This window comes from Saccopteryx bilineata, chromosome 4 (genome assembly GCF_036850765.1).
Source record: "Saccopteryx bilineata isolate mSacBil1 chromosome 4, mSacBil1_pri_phased_curated, whole genome shotgun sequence".
NCBI lineage: Eukaryota > Metazoa > Chordata > Mammalia > Chiroptera > Emballonuridae > Saccopteryx > Saccopteryx bilineata.
The window spans coordinates 196380860-196395919 of NC_089493.1; the positions used below are offsets into that span (position 1 = coordinate 196380860).

The 15060-nt window shown below is 53.2% G+C and overlaps 1 protein-coding gene across 4 annotated transcripts in view; it reads left to right on the top strand.

Annotated features, from left to right (window-relative positions):
• Nucleotides 1-6610: 6610 nt before the first annotated feature.
• The window catches only part of MMD2 (monocyte to macrophage differentiation associated 2), a 35446-nt gene continuing 26996 nt past the window's right edge, over nucleotides 6611-15060 (top strand). For all 4 annotated transcript variants that reach the window (XM_066273484.1, XM_066273485.1, XM_066273483.1 and 1 more), the window contains exon 1: nucleotides 6611-6733. In XM_066273484.1, coding sequence (XP_066129581.1) covers nucleotides 6687-6733 — 47 coding nt within the window. In that variant the 5' untranslated portion in view covers nucleotides 6611-6686. The remainder of the gene's footprint in view (nucleotides 6734-15060) is intronic.

Consider the following 15060-nt stretch of genomic DNA (forward strand, 5'->3'; position numbering starts at 1 on the left):
CCATGGGCCATTTGGTACCAGTCCGCAGAGAAAGAATAAATAACTTACATTATTTCTGTTTTATTTATATTTAAGTCTGAACGATGTTTTATTTTTTAAAAATGACCAGATTCCTTCTGTTACATCCGTCTAAGACTCACTCTTGACGCTTGTCTCAGTCACGTGATACATTTATCTGTCCCACCCTAAAGGCTGGTCCGTGAAAAAATTTTCTGACATTAAACCGGTCCGTGGCCCAAAAAAGGTTGGGGACCACTGCTCTAAGGTCTCTCCAGCCCCAGTGTCCTCCTAGAAAATGAGACTCTTCTGATTTGAACGGTGCCCTTGGGCGCTTTGCGAAGGCAGATGTAATGCCGGTCTCTGCTCCCGTGCACTTTGGACCGGAACTCCCGGGCTCAGAGAGGAGATGTTCAGGAGACAAAAGCCAAAGGCCCCATGATCTGACCCCACACACCTCCTCACCTGGTTTGCTTCCTGCTCTCCTCTCTGCTGCTGCCGGGCAGTTTAGGGCAATAAGGTCCCGATCAGAGGAAGCTCTGGTCAGGAGTGAGGGGTGTCCCTCCAGGCTCTCAGCCCCTCAGGGGATTGCCTCACCCGCCCCTTGTCCCCATCCCACAGCTGAACCAGTGACTGATGGGTGGGGATGTAAACACTCAACTCACTCAACCCTGGGGGAACCTCTGAAGGGTCTCCCCGGCTTCAGAACCCCCCTCTGGGCCTGCTGAGGCCACTGTCAACAGAGCCCAGTAGCCCAGCTTCTCTGGCTGCCCCTTCCTGCCTCCCCCCACCCCCTGCCCCTGCTGTGACCTGGACAACAGCCCCTTAATAGATCTCCTCACGCTAATCTATCTTGTCTCGGAGCTCAGAGCCCGCTTCCTGGGAACCCAGCCTGTGACAAGTGACAAGCTTGGTTGGCCCTGGGAAATGCTTCTTTCCTTTCTGGGGAGACCTGAAGCTGGCTCGGGAGGGTGGAGCCCAGAAGGAGAAAGAGCCCCTCATGGATTCCCTGGCTGGGCAGTGCTGGGGCAAGGCCTGTGCCATCGGACTCAGGGCCCAGCTTACAGGAGGTTGAACAAAGAATGCCAGGTTGGAGTCTAGCTCTTGGTGACGATCTCAGAGGACAGAGAAGCCTGGTTGGACTAACTCTCCAGCAATGGTATGTACCCACATATAAAACAGAATCTGGAGGCCCTGGCTGGTTGGCTCAGCGGTAGAGCGTCAGCCTGGCGTGCAGGGGACCCGGGTTCAATTCCCGGCCAGGGCACATAGGAGAAGCGCCCATTTGCTTCCCCCCCCCCTCTTTCCTCTCTGTCTCTCTCTTCCCCTCCCTCAGCCAAGGCTCCATTGGAGCAAAGATGGCCCGGGCGCTGGGGATGGCTCCTTGGCCTCTGCCCCAGGCGCTAGAGTGGCTCTGGTCTTGGCAGAGCGACGCCCCGGAGGGGCAGAGCATCGCCCCCTGGTGGGCAGAGCGTTGCCCCTGGTGGGCGTGCCGGGTGAATCCCGGTCGGGCGCATGCGGGAGTCTGTCTGACTGTCTCTCCCCGTTTCCAGCTTCAGAAAAATACAAAAATACAAAAAAAACAAAAAAAAAACAAAAAAAAAAACCACACCAGAATCTGGAATGTTTTGGTCATAAAACCTGTGATATATAAGTATATATAAACTATTTTTATAGGTACATATACACACATATACATATAGATAAGATGTAACTATATAGATACAGATATTATTTGAAGGTACAGGTGAGTGACAAGAGCAGACCAAAAAGGGAGGGAAATCATGAAAGAGAGTGACATCTGCAAGTTTGTGGCTCTGTGCCCGAGGACACTCCCTAAGTCCCATAGCCTTTCTGGTTTGGAGTGTCAGAGGTCAAAGTCAGGGACTGACAAAAGAGCCAGAAAGTTTTTTTTGAGGGGGTGATTCTAGAAGGGAAGGAGGCACTGAAAGTAACTGCCTTCTACATCGAAGAAACAACACCCTTCAGAGGAACATAACAAATTCCAGAGTCTCTACAATGTACCATTTATAATGCCAATATCCAATAAAAAATAAAAAAATCGCTAGACTTACAAAGAAAAGGGAAAAGAGGTCAACAGAAACCAAAGCAAAGAGGCCCAGATGTTGCAATCGGCAGACAAGGACTTGAAAGCAGCGATTATAAATCCATCCGAGAACTGAGAGAAAGACACCCACGTGAGTATAGAGCGGAAAAGGGACTCAGCCGAGAAATGGGAACACACCAAAGAACCACGTGGAAATGTCAGAGCTGGAACATGTAACTGAAATGAAGAAAGAATGGATTCATTCTTGTTGGAAGCCCATGTGGCGGTTCTGAGGTTGGTGGGCCAGGAACCTTGACCCGTCTGGTGCTAGATGACATGACCCAGGGGCTGTGAGCTTGGGTTCTGGAGGCAGGTGGCCTGGGTTCACACCCCAGCTCGTTTGTATTAGCTGGTGTCCTTGAGTAAGTCAGCTAGCCTCTCTAAGCAAGCCTCTCCTTACTCCTAGTATCTGATCTATAATCTAGTTGAGTGCCTCATTGGGAACCCAGAAGGCCAATGTGACGTGTGCTTAAGACGACCCCTTGTTGCCTGATCTGTGGTGACGCAGTGCATAAAGCATCAACCTGGAACGCTGAGGTCACTGGTTCGGAACTCTGGACTTGCCTGGTCAAGGTGCATACAATAAGCAAGCAGTGAACAGCTAAAGTGAAGCAACTATGAGTTCATGCTTCTCTCTCCTTCTCCCCTCCACTCTCTGTAAAATCAACAAATAAAGTCTTAAAAAAAAAAAAGATCCTTAAAATTCCTTCAGTCAGCCATAGAGTACAGCAGTGCACTCACTCTAGATGGCAGTTCTCACCCCGAGCAGGTATTAAGACTTCCTGGGCTCACCTCAAGGAGGAGAACAAAAGGCCATTTCAGTGGGGATATCTGAGCTTTCAGAGGCTTGCATTCCAGATAGCCGCCACATCCCCAGCGGCGAGTGGCGAGAAGGGCTGATGGAGGACTCACAGATTATTCACTCAGGCACACTGGGAAGCTCTCGCCCTCACCTCCAGGCTGGGTGGCTCAGTGGGATTAAAGTCACCAAAAGGGAGGGGAAGACAGTCACCAGGTTAGAGGGTTCCCTGGGGTCCCAGGGACAGAGAGCCAAGGTTGGCCTCCATGGGGAGGAGGCTGCTGATGTGGTCAGGGCTCCGCGAAGGTGGAGTGGAGCCTGGGCCGCTGGGAGGGTTTTATCTGCTCCCACTCTGCCCCTCCGCAGAGCCGGGAACTCTGTAAGGCCTAATCAAGGACATCTGCTCAGTAGTGCTGGGAGCTCCGGGGCTCAGGGTTAGACAGACCAGGGTTTGATTCTCAGTCCGGCTGTGTGGCTGGTTGGGAGTGTTTCCTCTCCTGTAAATCAGCAATGGCAATGCCTGCCATGCAGAGTTCTAAAGAGGATTAAAGGGGAAACACGCTCTGGGTAATGATGTCGGGCCCAGGCCACCTTTGCTCCTCTGGCCATCCTGCAAGGTAGGTACGGTCACCCCTATTTTACAAGTGGAAGAAACAGAGATTTGCATGTTAAGCCCCTGGCCATAGGGCACAAAGCTGGGTGGCAGTTGAACCAGGCCTTGAGTCCTGGGAAGGCCACTTTGGGAGCTTTCGACCACTGTCCAGCCTGGCCCCGTGGGGTGGTACCGGGGCCGCCCTTGGAGGGGGAGACAAGAGGAGGAGCAACAGAGAAGGAGGGAAGATGGCAAGCGGGGTTTTGGCCAGGAGAGGTTGAAGGGCTGACTTACTTCTCTGTCTGTGAGTTGTCACCATGGCAGGGTTGCAGGTCCCCCCTGGAGAAGAGGCATGATCACTTATTCCCAGCCACGGCGGGCAGGGCTTAGCAACAGGCTGGGCAGAGCCTGAGACCACAGAGCTGGCAGGTGGTGGGCTTGCACCAAAGGGAGAAGTCTTAGGGACCACCCACCAAGCCAAGGGGGATCAGCAGGGAGCAGAGGTGGGCTTCGGACCTTGGGGCAGACGTGAGGCTCCGTAAAGGCCCCCTAGTCAGGAGCTCAGGACTTGTCCCCTGCTGCCCTGGGCACTGACCTCGTCTCCTCCTGGGTGCCCGTGCAGCCCAGCCCTGACTCTGGGTGCATGACCTTTCATGATTTCCCTCCCTTGGTTGCTATAACAACTGGATGCTGGCAGTAAACAACTGGATCAGGCTTCTTGGGGCTTTTACCTTTGTAAAACCAGCAGGGATCTTTTTGAGAATTGAGGGTGAGGGGACTGAGGAGGTGGTATGGCTGGCATCTGGGGCCAGGAGGTGTCTTGGTTGGGTGCCAATGAGGCCCAGGGTGGGGGTGGGGGTCAGAGCTGTGATGGAGGTCAGGTCAGGGAAGAGGCCATGAAGTGCAGGACTCTCAGCCTCACTTTCCCTCCTCCATATGAGGGGACAGGACGCACTGCTCACTACAGCCATGAGCTTCACCATTCTTGACCATGACTCTCAGTAAGAAATACAGGTTCCATCCCAACCAGGACACAAAAGTATATGAACAACTGAAGCAAGATTCCTGCCCCCGACTCCATGATCTTGTGCTGCACTGTCCCACAGAACTTTCTGCGACTGTGGAAATGGTCCCATGAGGAAGCCACCGGCCACAGGTGGCCGTTGAACACTTGAAACATGGCCCATGGGACCCAGGAACTGCACTGTAAGTTGCGTTTTATTTTGCTTCACATACAAGTCACAACTGCTGGTGCAATCGTATTCGTATTCGACTCAGCTCTAGGAGGTCCAGGTGGGCGATTTGAAACCCAGGGCTCCATGGGGTCCTTGTAGCCCAGCCTTCTAGCCCCACTGCAGGAGGACGGGGCACTTCCTGTCCTGCCGAACTGCTGGCCCACGACACTCTCTCCCTCGGCCTTCCACTCATGCCAACCCTGACCTCAAGCTCATGTGGCACCTTCCCTCGCTGCTCTGCTGCTGCTCCTCTGGTCTCTTCCCACTCTCCCCTACACCTCCCCATGGCAGTCCCCACCCAGCAGGGTCAGGGGTCATCCCTGACTCCCCTGTCCCCTTCACCCCCCACTTTTTTTTTTTGTATTTTTCCGAAGTGAGAAACAGGAAGGCAGACAGACAGACTCCCGCACGCGCCCGACTGGGATCCACCCGGCATGCCCACTAGAGGGCGATGCTCTGCCCATCTGGGGCGTTGCTTCTAGCGCCTGAACCATCCTCAGCACCTGGGCCAATTTTGCTCCCATGGAGCCTTGGCTGCGGGAGGGGAAGAGAGAGATAGAGAGGAAGGAGAGGGGAAAGGGTGGAGAAGCAGATGGTCACTTCTCCTGTGTGCCCTGGCCAGGAATCAAACCCAGGACTTCCACACGCCAGGCCAACGCTCTACCACTGAGCCAACCGGCCAGGGCCCACCCCCCACTTCTAATCCATCAACAACAGTGTCTGGTGGATTTTACCTGTGAACATCCCTAGGTCCCTTCTCTGGTCCCCACCTCCAGCCCTCCCTCCCCCAGCCACAGCCCCTCATTTCCCCAAGCCTGGCTGTGGCCTCTGACTGCACCAACCTGCAGCCCTGGTCCTCACCAATAATAGGTGTGTGTGCCCACTGGTGCCCACATTTGGCTGCAGAGAGGAGTTAGAGGGAGTCTCTCTCTCCTTCATCTTGTTCTAGCACCTTCGGGGGAGGGTGTGAGTGGGATGATTTTCTGAATGTGTAGTAAGATCTCAAATCAAGAATTGTTATAAAAAGTAGCAAGGAGCTGGGGCTTGGGAACAAGAGGCAGGGGAGGGGAAGGGAGGGGAGGGGCGGGGAAGAGAGGAGGAGGAGGCGTGTGGGTGGGAAAGAGGGGCTTGCCCTTTAATTCTGGGATTTGTCCTTACCCGCTGAAGGCTCCTGCCTCCAGCAGCCTCCAAGGGTTTCACCCCTTCCAGTAGGTGGCTTCTCATAGCCAGAATCCTGACCAAGGTCTCCTAAAGGAGAAAGCTGGATTTCGTAGGAGACGCAGAGGGCGTGGGCACATCCTGGGTACCCTGAGTCCTGGCAACCAGATGGTGTGCCCGTGTCTTGGGGTCCTGAGGGTCCCCAGCGTCACAGCCTCTGGTGGGGGATGGTTCCCCAGAGACGGCAGTCATTCGCAGCGGATCACTTCGGGGTCATCCTGCCTAAGGGACCAACCAGGCAGCCTGAGCTACAAGTCCGCTCCGGGACCGGCCACGCCGGGGCCAAGGACCCGCGCGCAGGCAGTGTCCGCTGCCTTCCAGCTGAGGGCCCACTGCCTTCTCGATTTAAAAATCTATGGGCGGGGTGGGGGGGTAGGCACGGGGAGAGAAGGAAGGGGCTGCATTCAGGACCCCCCCCCCCCGACTTTCCCTCTCACACCTCCCTCCCTCCCTACCACCGGCGAGCGCTGGAGGGGTCCCCCCGCACAGGGAGGACACCAGGGCGGCGGGGACTTAAGGCGATTGGCCCGGAGCCCCCCGCCCCGCCCCACCACCATCTGGTCGGGATTTGCGTCGGCGGCTCCTGGCACTCTTGCTGGGCTCCGGCCAGCGGCACCCACCCCCACCCCCCACCCCCGCTGCCTCCGCCCCGCGCCGGCACCCGCCTACCTGCTGCGCCCGCAGGCCGCCAAGTTCGCGTCCTCGGAACCCCGGCTGGACGCCGATGGAACCGCCGCGATGTTCGCCCCCCGGCTCCTGGATTTCCAGAAGACCAAGTACGCGAGGTGAGCGGGGGCGCGGGGCGCGGCGCAGCCACGGCTCTGTCGCTGCCCTCGCCGCTGGGAGCATTCCAGTCCCTAAAGGGACTCTAACTCGCCGCGAGAAACCAGACACCAGACGCCGTGGTCTTTGTCAGCGTCTCTCCGCGCCCAGCTTTGCGCCCTGGACCTGGAGTGCGCGAGGGTTCCCTGTGCCCCTCTCTTAGCGAGGTGCCTACCCTGAGGCGAGTCGCTTCACCGCTCTGAACCTCAATTTCCAAGTGTGCAAAACGGGGGATAATGACAGAGCCCCCACCCCTGGGGTCCCTGCGAGGATTAAGTGAGATGATCCCTGGAAAGCACTTGCACTGCGCCTGGAGCAGAGTGATAGCTAGCTCCAAGTCTATCCGGCGTTGTTGTTCATGATAAAAGGCGCTGACCCATCCCTCCGGCCACCCTCCCCTCCCGGCCGGACAGGGTCCCTCCACGCCTGTACCCCAGCCCCACCCCTGACCCCCCTCATAGCAATCAGGAAGAATGGATAGGTGCTCTTTTCAGGTGTGTAACTGAGGCTGAGAACCTGGGAAGACCTGCCTGTCCATGGTGGTGGCCTTTGCACAGAGTGAGGTCCGTGGTCCCCCAAGGCTGACTTTCTTCTCCTTAAATGGTGATGACATAGTCCCAGGGGATCGCTGAGCAGAAGCCAAACTCCTGTCATTTCGGTTCCTCATGAACGAGCAGTGGGGGTGGGGGGCAGGCACTGTTATTAAGTTCCTCTAAGAGTTTGGGGTGGGTGGGCTTACCCAAATGCTGGCATGAAAACACATTCCTGAAGTTGCGCCTCAGCCCCTAGGGGTCTGGGGAGGAAGGTCCAGCCTGGGAGTGCAGCCTTGGCCACTTCCTTGCTGGCAGCAAGTTTTGGGAGGGGGGCACCCCATCCTGCCCTGACCCCTCACCTCGCACCCTTGCCCTCAGGTCTCCACCTCTGGGTAGAGTGGCAGGAGGTGAATTTGAGCTGTGCCAGTATCATTTTGATATCCATGTCCACTGTCTCATTGTTGAGGGTCCCCGATGCATTGAAGTTTCTACAAGTTCTGGTCAGATTGAGCACAGCTGACCCCAGAGGCCCCCACAGAGCATGACATGGGGACAGGGAAGGTGGGAGGTAGGGCCGGTTCTTATCCCCCAGGCTCACGCTCCATTTCTGAGGAGGGGGGAAGGCATGTGTGTTCTAAGTGTCTCCTTCATAAAGTTGGGGAGTCCTGTGGGGAGAGGGGCCACACAGAGGAAGGATGTAAGAATGAGTTCCAGCAGATTTTTCTCTTGGGCAGAATGTGGGAGGGGTAGGCAGCACAAATCCACGGGGTCCACTGAGGTGTGGATGGTGGATGCTTGGACTTTCAAAGTTGTCACGGGTCTTTCATGCTGTTGTGAGGTGTGAGTTGATTGTTTGGCCAAAGGGGAGCGGAAAGCCTAGGGCTGGAGGCTACAGGGGAGATGGGTGGGGAAGGAGCTCTGAAGCCTCTGTCAGGGACTTTTGCTTGCCCCACACCTGCTGTGTGATCTTGGGTAGGTGTCTTAGCCTCTCTGGACCTTAGCTGATTGATCCTGCAAAGGCAGGAGGGTTGGTCTAAATGACCTTTCGATTTGGACACAGGTGCTGCCTGCCCTGGTGACTGGAATAGAGGTCCCCAGCTGGGCTGGGGCTGGACGCTGAGTTCATTCTTTCATGCTGGGGCTGATGCAGCTTCTCTGGATGATGACTCCAGTGAGGAAGTGGAATGCATTGATGGGAACTATTTCCATTCCCCGCATCGTGGGGCCCTTACTACTGTGCAGTCCACACATCAGGTCCCTCATAAAGGCTTTGTGATTGCATGAATTTAATAGCTTAACCCAGTTCTGTCTAATAGAATAGCGTACAAGCCACAGATGTAGTTTTAAATTTTCCAGTATCATTCAGGTTACTGTGTGGCTACTTTTCTACCTCATTGTCCATAGAAAGGTTAAAAAAAAAAAGGTGAAATTAATGTAAGAATGTATTTCAGCTAACCCTTTATATCCAGTGTTTTTCCTTTTAGCATGGAACCAATATAAACAAAATTATTCATGAGCTATTTTACTTTTTTTTTTTTTACTGCAAGTCTTCAAAATCTAGCATGTATTGTGTAGTTACAGCCCATCTGCATTTGGACTAGCTATGTTTTTTTTTTTTTTTAATTTTTTATTTATTATTTTTTTTACAGGGACAGAGAGTCAGAGAGAGAGATAGATAGGGACAGACAGACAGGAACAGAGAGAGATGAGAAGCATCAATCATCAGTTTTTCGTTGGGACTCCTTAGTTGTTCATTGATTGCTTTCTCATATGTGTCTTGACCACGGGCCTTCAGCAGACCGAGTAACCCCTTGCTCAAGCCAGAGACCTTGGGTCCAAGCTGGTGAGCTTTTTTTGGCTCAAGCCAAATGAGCCCGCGCTCAAGCTGGCAACCTCAGGGTCTCGAACCTGGGTCCTTCCGCATCCCAGTCCGACGCTCTACTTACTGTGTCACCACCTGGTCAGGCTGGACTAGCTATGTTTCGAGTGTTCAGCAGCCACATGTGGCCAGAGGCTGCCATGTTGAACAGGACAAGAACATTCCTCAGGGTGAGAGATGGGTGTCGTCTGCTAAACTTGAGTTCCGCAGACGGGGTGGCTTTTAAACAACAGCAAGTTGTTTCTTACAGTTCTGGAGGCTGGAGCTCTGAGGTCAGGGTACCAGCATGGTTGGTTTCTGGTGGGGGCCCTCTTCAGGGTTACACACTGACGACTTCCTGTATTCTTAAGAGGTGGTAAGAGAAGGAGCCTCTGGCCTCTTCTAATATTTTTTATTTTTTATTTTATTTATTCATTTTAGAAAGGAGAGAGAGAGGGAGAGAGGGAGAAGAGAGAGAGAAGGGGGGAGGAGCAGCAAGCATCAACTCCCATATGTGCCTTGACCAGGCAAGCCCAGGGTTTCAAACCGGCGACCTCAGCATTTCCAGGTCGACGCTTTATCCACTGTGCCACCACAGGTCAGGCTGGCCTCTTCTTATAAGGGCACTAATCCCATTCACGTGGGCTCGACCCTCATAATCTAATTATATCCCAAAGGTTCTACCTTCAAATACCATCATACTGGGGATTAGATTTCAACATATGAATTTGGGGTGGGGGGGAGAACACAGTCCTTAACAATGTTCCTAGTTAAATGTTGTGTGACATTGCAAAGAAATGCTTTCCCTCTCTGAGCCTCAATTTCTCAATGGATGATTCAACCAGGTGATCTTTAAGGTTCTAACCTAGAGACCTTAAATGGTTTATGTACCTCAAGAGACATACTTATCATAAAGCTAAAGGAATTAAAAGACAGTGTAGTGTGGGTGCAGAGCAAAGCAAATGGACCAATGGAACAGAATAGAAAGACCAGAAAGAGATTCATGCATATAAAGACAATGGCTTCGCTCATCAGGGGTGGCATTGCTGATCAGTGGAGGCAAGGATGCTCTGCTGAATAATTACTACTGAGACAACTGGTTATTTGGACGGCAACAATGTAATTGGAGCCCTACCTCACACCACACAAGAGAAGTAAGTTCCCCTAGCTGGATTAAAAGTGAAATAAGGTAAAAAAAAAAAAACCCACAAAAAACCCAAAAAACAAACCTTGAAAACTTTTAGAAAACACAAAAGAATATATTTAGGACTTTGTGATAAGTAGAGATTACCAAAGGCACGAAAAGTATAAACCAGGAGTCGGGAACCTCTTAGGCTGAGAGAGCCATTAATGCCACATATTTTAAAATGTAATTCCGTGAGAGCCATACAACGACCCATGTACCCATGTACGTTAGGCATTATCCAATAAAAATTTGGTGTTGTCCCGGAGGATAGCTGTGATTGGCTCCAGCCACCCGCAACCATGAACATGAGCGGTAGGAAATGAATGGATTGTAATACATGAGAATGTTTTATATTTTTAACATTATTATTTTTTTTATTAAAGATTTGTCTGTGAGCCAGATGCAGCCATCAAAAGAGCCACAGCTGGCTCGCGAGCCATAGGTTCCCGGACCCCTAATAAACCATAAAAGAAAAGATGGATAAACTAGACTGCATTAAAATTAAGAATTTCTTTCTATTCCTCAAAAAAATGCCTTGTGGTGGTGCAGTGGGATAAAGTGTCAACCTGGAACACTGAGGTCGCCGGTTCGAAACCTTGGGCTTGCCTGGTCAAGGCACATATGGGAGTTGATGCTTCCGGCTCCTCCCCCTTCTCTCTCTCTGTCTCTCTCTCTCACTCCTCTCTCTCTAAAAAATCAATAAATAAAATATTTAAAAAAAATGCCTTGTAGAATGGAGATGAGAAGCCCCGCCCTTGAAGGACGTATTTGCAACACACTTCGCCAACAGGTACTTATAATCTACAGTTAGGAAAAGACAAATAATCCAATGGAAAATGTAAAGGCAGTTCTTTTGCAGAAGGGAGAAGACAGCTGAGCAGTAGGCGTGCCATCACTGGAAAGAAAGGAAATGCAAAATAAGGGCACAGTGAGAGACTGGTCTTACCACTCAGTATAGAAGAAGGGTGACAATACTATTAGAGTACTTTGGAAAACAGAAGTGACCCTGTACACTGGGGCAGGAGCACATCCTCACACCCAGCCGGCCGTTCTCTTCTGGGCGTCTACCCTAGAGAAAGGATGACAGGAGCACCAGGGTGAGTGGACAAAGATCTCGGTAGCATTGTTCACGGCAGGCAAGACCCGGAGATGACCCAGGTGTCCCGTCGTTGGTAGAATGGCGTGTAGTCACACGATGGAGTGATGCCACTGCCGTGAAGGGGAACTCCAGTGCCCGCCAGCAATGCGGGGACATTGAACAGAAATGGTAAGAGACAGCAAAACACAGGAGAAAGTACAAGTCCAATTGTACAACGCTCAAAACCAGGCAGACCGCTCTGGCTGGATGGCTCAGCTGGTAAGAGCACCATCCCGAAGAGCAGAGGTTGCCGGTTCAGTCCCTGGTCAGGGCACATACAGAACAGATTGATGTTCCTGTCTCTCTGTCTGTCTCTCCCTCTTCCTCCCTGTAAAATCAATAAAATAAACTTAAAAAAAAAAAAAAAAAAAAAACAGGCAGACCACAACTGGATGGTTTAGGAATGCAGAGGCAGGTAGGTAAAAAGCCAGCCCATGGTTGTTGCAAAATCAGGTCAGTGGCTACCTCTCAGAGACGGAGGGAAGAGGTCAAGATTGGGAAAGATACACAGGGTGCTTCTGGGTCCTGGCAGCTGTCTAGTTCTTGACTTGGAAAGAGAAACGAGCTGGATTCTAGGTGCCTGAACAGATAGCACATAGTCTCACGTTCCCTGTGTGCAAGACTAATCCACGCGGCCACTTTGCTGCAAGGGAGGCTGGGAAGTGTAGTCCAGCCACCTGTGCGTGTCCACTCCTGTCTCCTCCATGCCTGAACAGCTCCTGGCATCTACGTCGGTACCGGTCAGAATCTGTTTGATGAACACTGGCTGTGTGGCTTTGGGCAAGCGAATATACCTCTAGAGACATGGGTCCCCTCTCTTGCTTCATGCAATGTCATTTTAAACAGGAGCCATTATAAAAAAAAACATGATGGTTTAGGGCTCCCTGGGACCTGGAGCTGGAGCCAGGTGGGCGCTGGCGGCTTTGCCTCTGCAGGGCGGCCCCATTCTCGCGCTCCTGATCTGCCTTCCTCACCCTGGTCCCCGCTCCTGCTCTCCTCACCACGGTTCCTTAGTCTCTGTCTCCATCCTGCATTGTGCCATATTTTTTCGCTCCATAAGACGCGCCTGACCATAAGACGCACCTAGGGTTTTAAGGAGGAAAAGAAGAAGAAGAAGAAAAAATCTGAACCAGATGGCGTGTTAACATATTTAATAAAATATAGCACAATATTTCAACCGTGTAAACCCAACAGCAGTATGAACAACCGTTAGCGCTGTTACTAACAAATGAGAAGAGACTTGAATGTTCAGATACTCTTCTAGTTGTCCAGGCACCCCAGGAACTCATCATCGCTCCCGTCAGAATTTAAGAACTCAGACAGATGGCGGGGTCCCACGTGCCACCGCCACCGTGGCGGGGTGTGATTACGCCCCCACTGGCGCTCATTCTACTTATGTTTACCGGCGGCGCAGGGCCCCGCAGCAGCTAAAAAAAAAGAACATTCGCTCCATAAGACACACAGGCATTTCCTCCTCCACTTTTTTTGGGGAAAAAAAGTGTGTCTTATGGAGCGAAAACTACGGTCATCGTGGCCGTCCCCCGCGAACCTGGAGGCCGTGGAGAGAGCAGGTGAGTCTTCTCCGCGGGGCCTGGTAGTTGAGGGCACAGAGATGTTTGCAGTAGAGGAGCCCCGTGGGTAGCCTCTGCTGTCAGACCACCCGGGTTGGCGTGAGCTCCCCCACCCCTCGCCTTGGCTGTGTGGGGTCTTGGATACGTTACCTGGCCTCTCTGTGCTTTCATTTCCTTTTCTAGAAAATGGGTAATAATAATAATAGTGCTAACCTCGCTGGGTTGATTGAATCTCTGAGCTCCGGTTTTCTGTTCTGTAACATGCGCAGAATAAGAGACACCCCCCACTGGAGAGTTGTTTTGGAGGACCGCAGGTGTCTGGCCTAGAGCTCACAGTGAGAGCTCTGATGGTGTGTCGGTCTATCGGTCTATCGTCCACCCCGGCCCCTGTGGGGGGACGCCCTGGAGCTGGTCGTTTAGCCTCCCTGAGCGCGGGGTCCTCCATGGCTGCATGAGGGATGGCCCAGGTGCACGCACTCACCCGAGCGCGGAATGTGTCCTGTTGGACCACAGGGGCCTGGTTGGTCGCGGAATGGACAGTGAAGAATTCTTTTTTTTTTTTTTTTTTTTTTTGTATTTTTCTGAAGCTGGAAACGGGGAGAGACAGTCAGACAGACTCCCGCATGCGCCCGACCGGGATCCACCCGGCACGCCCACCAGGGGGCGACGCTCTGCCCACCAGGGGGCGATGCTCTGCCCCTCCGGGGCGTTGCTCTGTTGTGACCAGAGCCACTCTAGCGCCTGGGGCAGAGGCCAAGGAGCCATCCCCAGCGCCCGGGCCATCTTTGCTCCAATGGAGCCTCGGCTGCAGGAGGGGAAGAGAGAGACAGAGAGGAAGGAGAGGGGGAGGGGTGGAGAAGCAGATGGGCGCTTCTCCTGTGTGCCCTGGCCGGGAATCGAACCCGGGACTTCTGCACGCCAGGCCGATGCTCTACCACTGAGCCAACCGGCCAGGGCTGGACAGTCAGTGAAGAATTCTGAATGAAGCAGAGTCATTGCCGCCCCCCCCCTGCCCCCCGCTTAGCCTTACACCAGGACAGGGACCTATACCCTCCAGTCCCACTTTTCAGGGACCCTCCCACAGCTCTGTCACCAACCAGACAGAGGGAGCATGGGAAGCCACGATGGGGCTTGGAGAACGCGGTGGCTCCGATTTTGATAATCACTGCTTCGGCTGACGTCTTTAGCTGCGGCTGCAGCAGGAGAAGCCGTGGGCACAGCTGGGGCTGTGGTTGTCAGGTCAAGAGGTCAACCAAGAAAACGTTCCCTCCCCCACCATGGACCCTTGGCTGCACCAGATAGAAATCTGTATTCTGATGGTTCATTAATTCAGGCCTAGATGTCAGGTGACTATGTGGCCAGGTGAGGGTGTGTGGTGCAGAAATGGCTGAAATGGGGAAAATGATGCTTTCCCCCCATAGGACTGTTGGGAGGACAGTGTGAGGAAATGCATGTGACCTGGCCACAGGGGTGCCCATGACGTGATGGTCAATGGTGGGGGATGGGGCCGGAGGCCCGGGGATCGGTCAGAGAGATGTGCGGGAGAAACAGGAAGTGGGATTTATCCAGAAGTCTGCCCTCGGCAGGCAGCAGCGCAGAAGTGTACCTTCAGGTCCTTCCAGACAGAGTCTGCCCTTCCCGATGTGTCCCAAGTCCCCTGTACTCGAGCAGGTCCTGTCCCTTTGCTGACCATTCCTCAGCCAGACCGCAGGCCGCTTGGAGCAGGGGTGGGCAGACCTGTCCATTGATTGGACACCTGCCTAGAGTTAGTTGCTCAGTGCCTGCAGGTGCACACCTCCAGGGGGCACCTTTCACATGCAGGGTCACGTGTGGCATGGCTGTGCCAGGGTTCCCCGGGCCCGGTAACCCGTCCCACCTCTTGCTCAGTTTCCCCTTTCCGTTTCTGGCTCCCTCTCTCCTGGGTTTTTGGTTTCAATTCCCGGGTGGCAGCGGCCCAAGGGCTGTTTTTCCTCCCACTCTGTTTCCCAGAGACTGAGCCAAGAT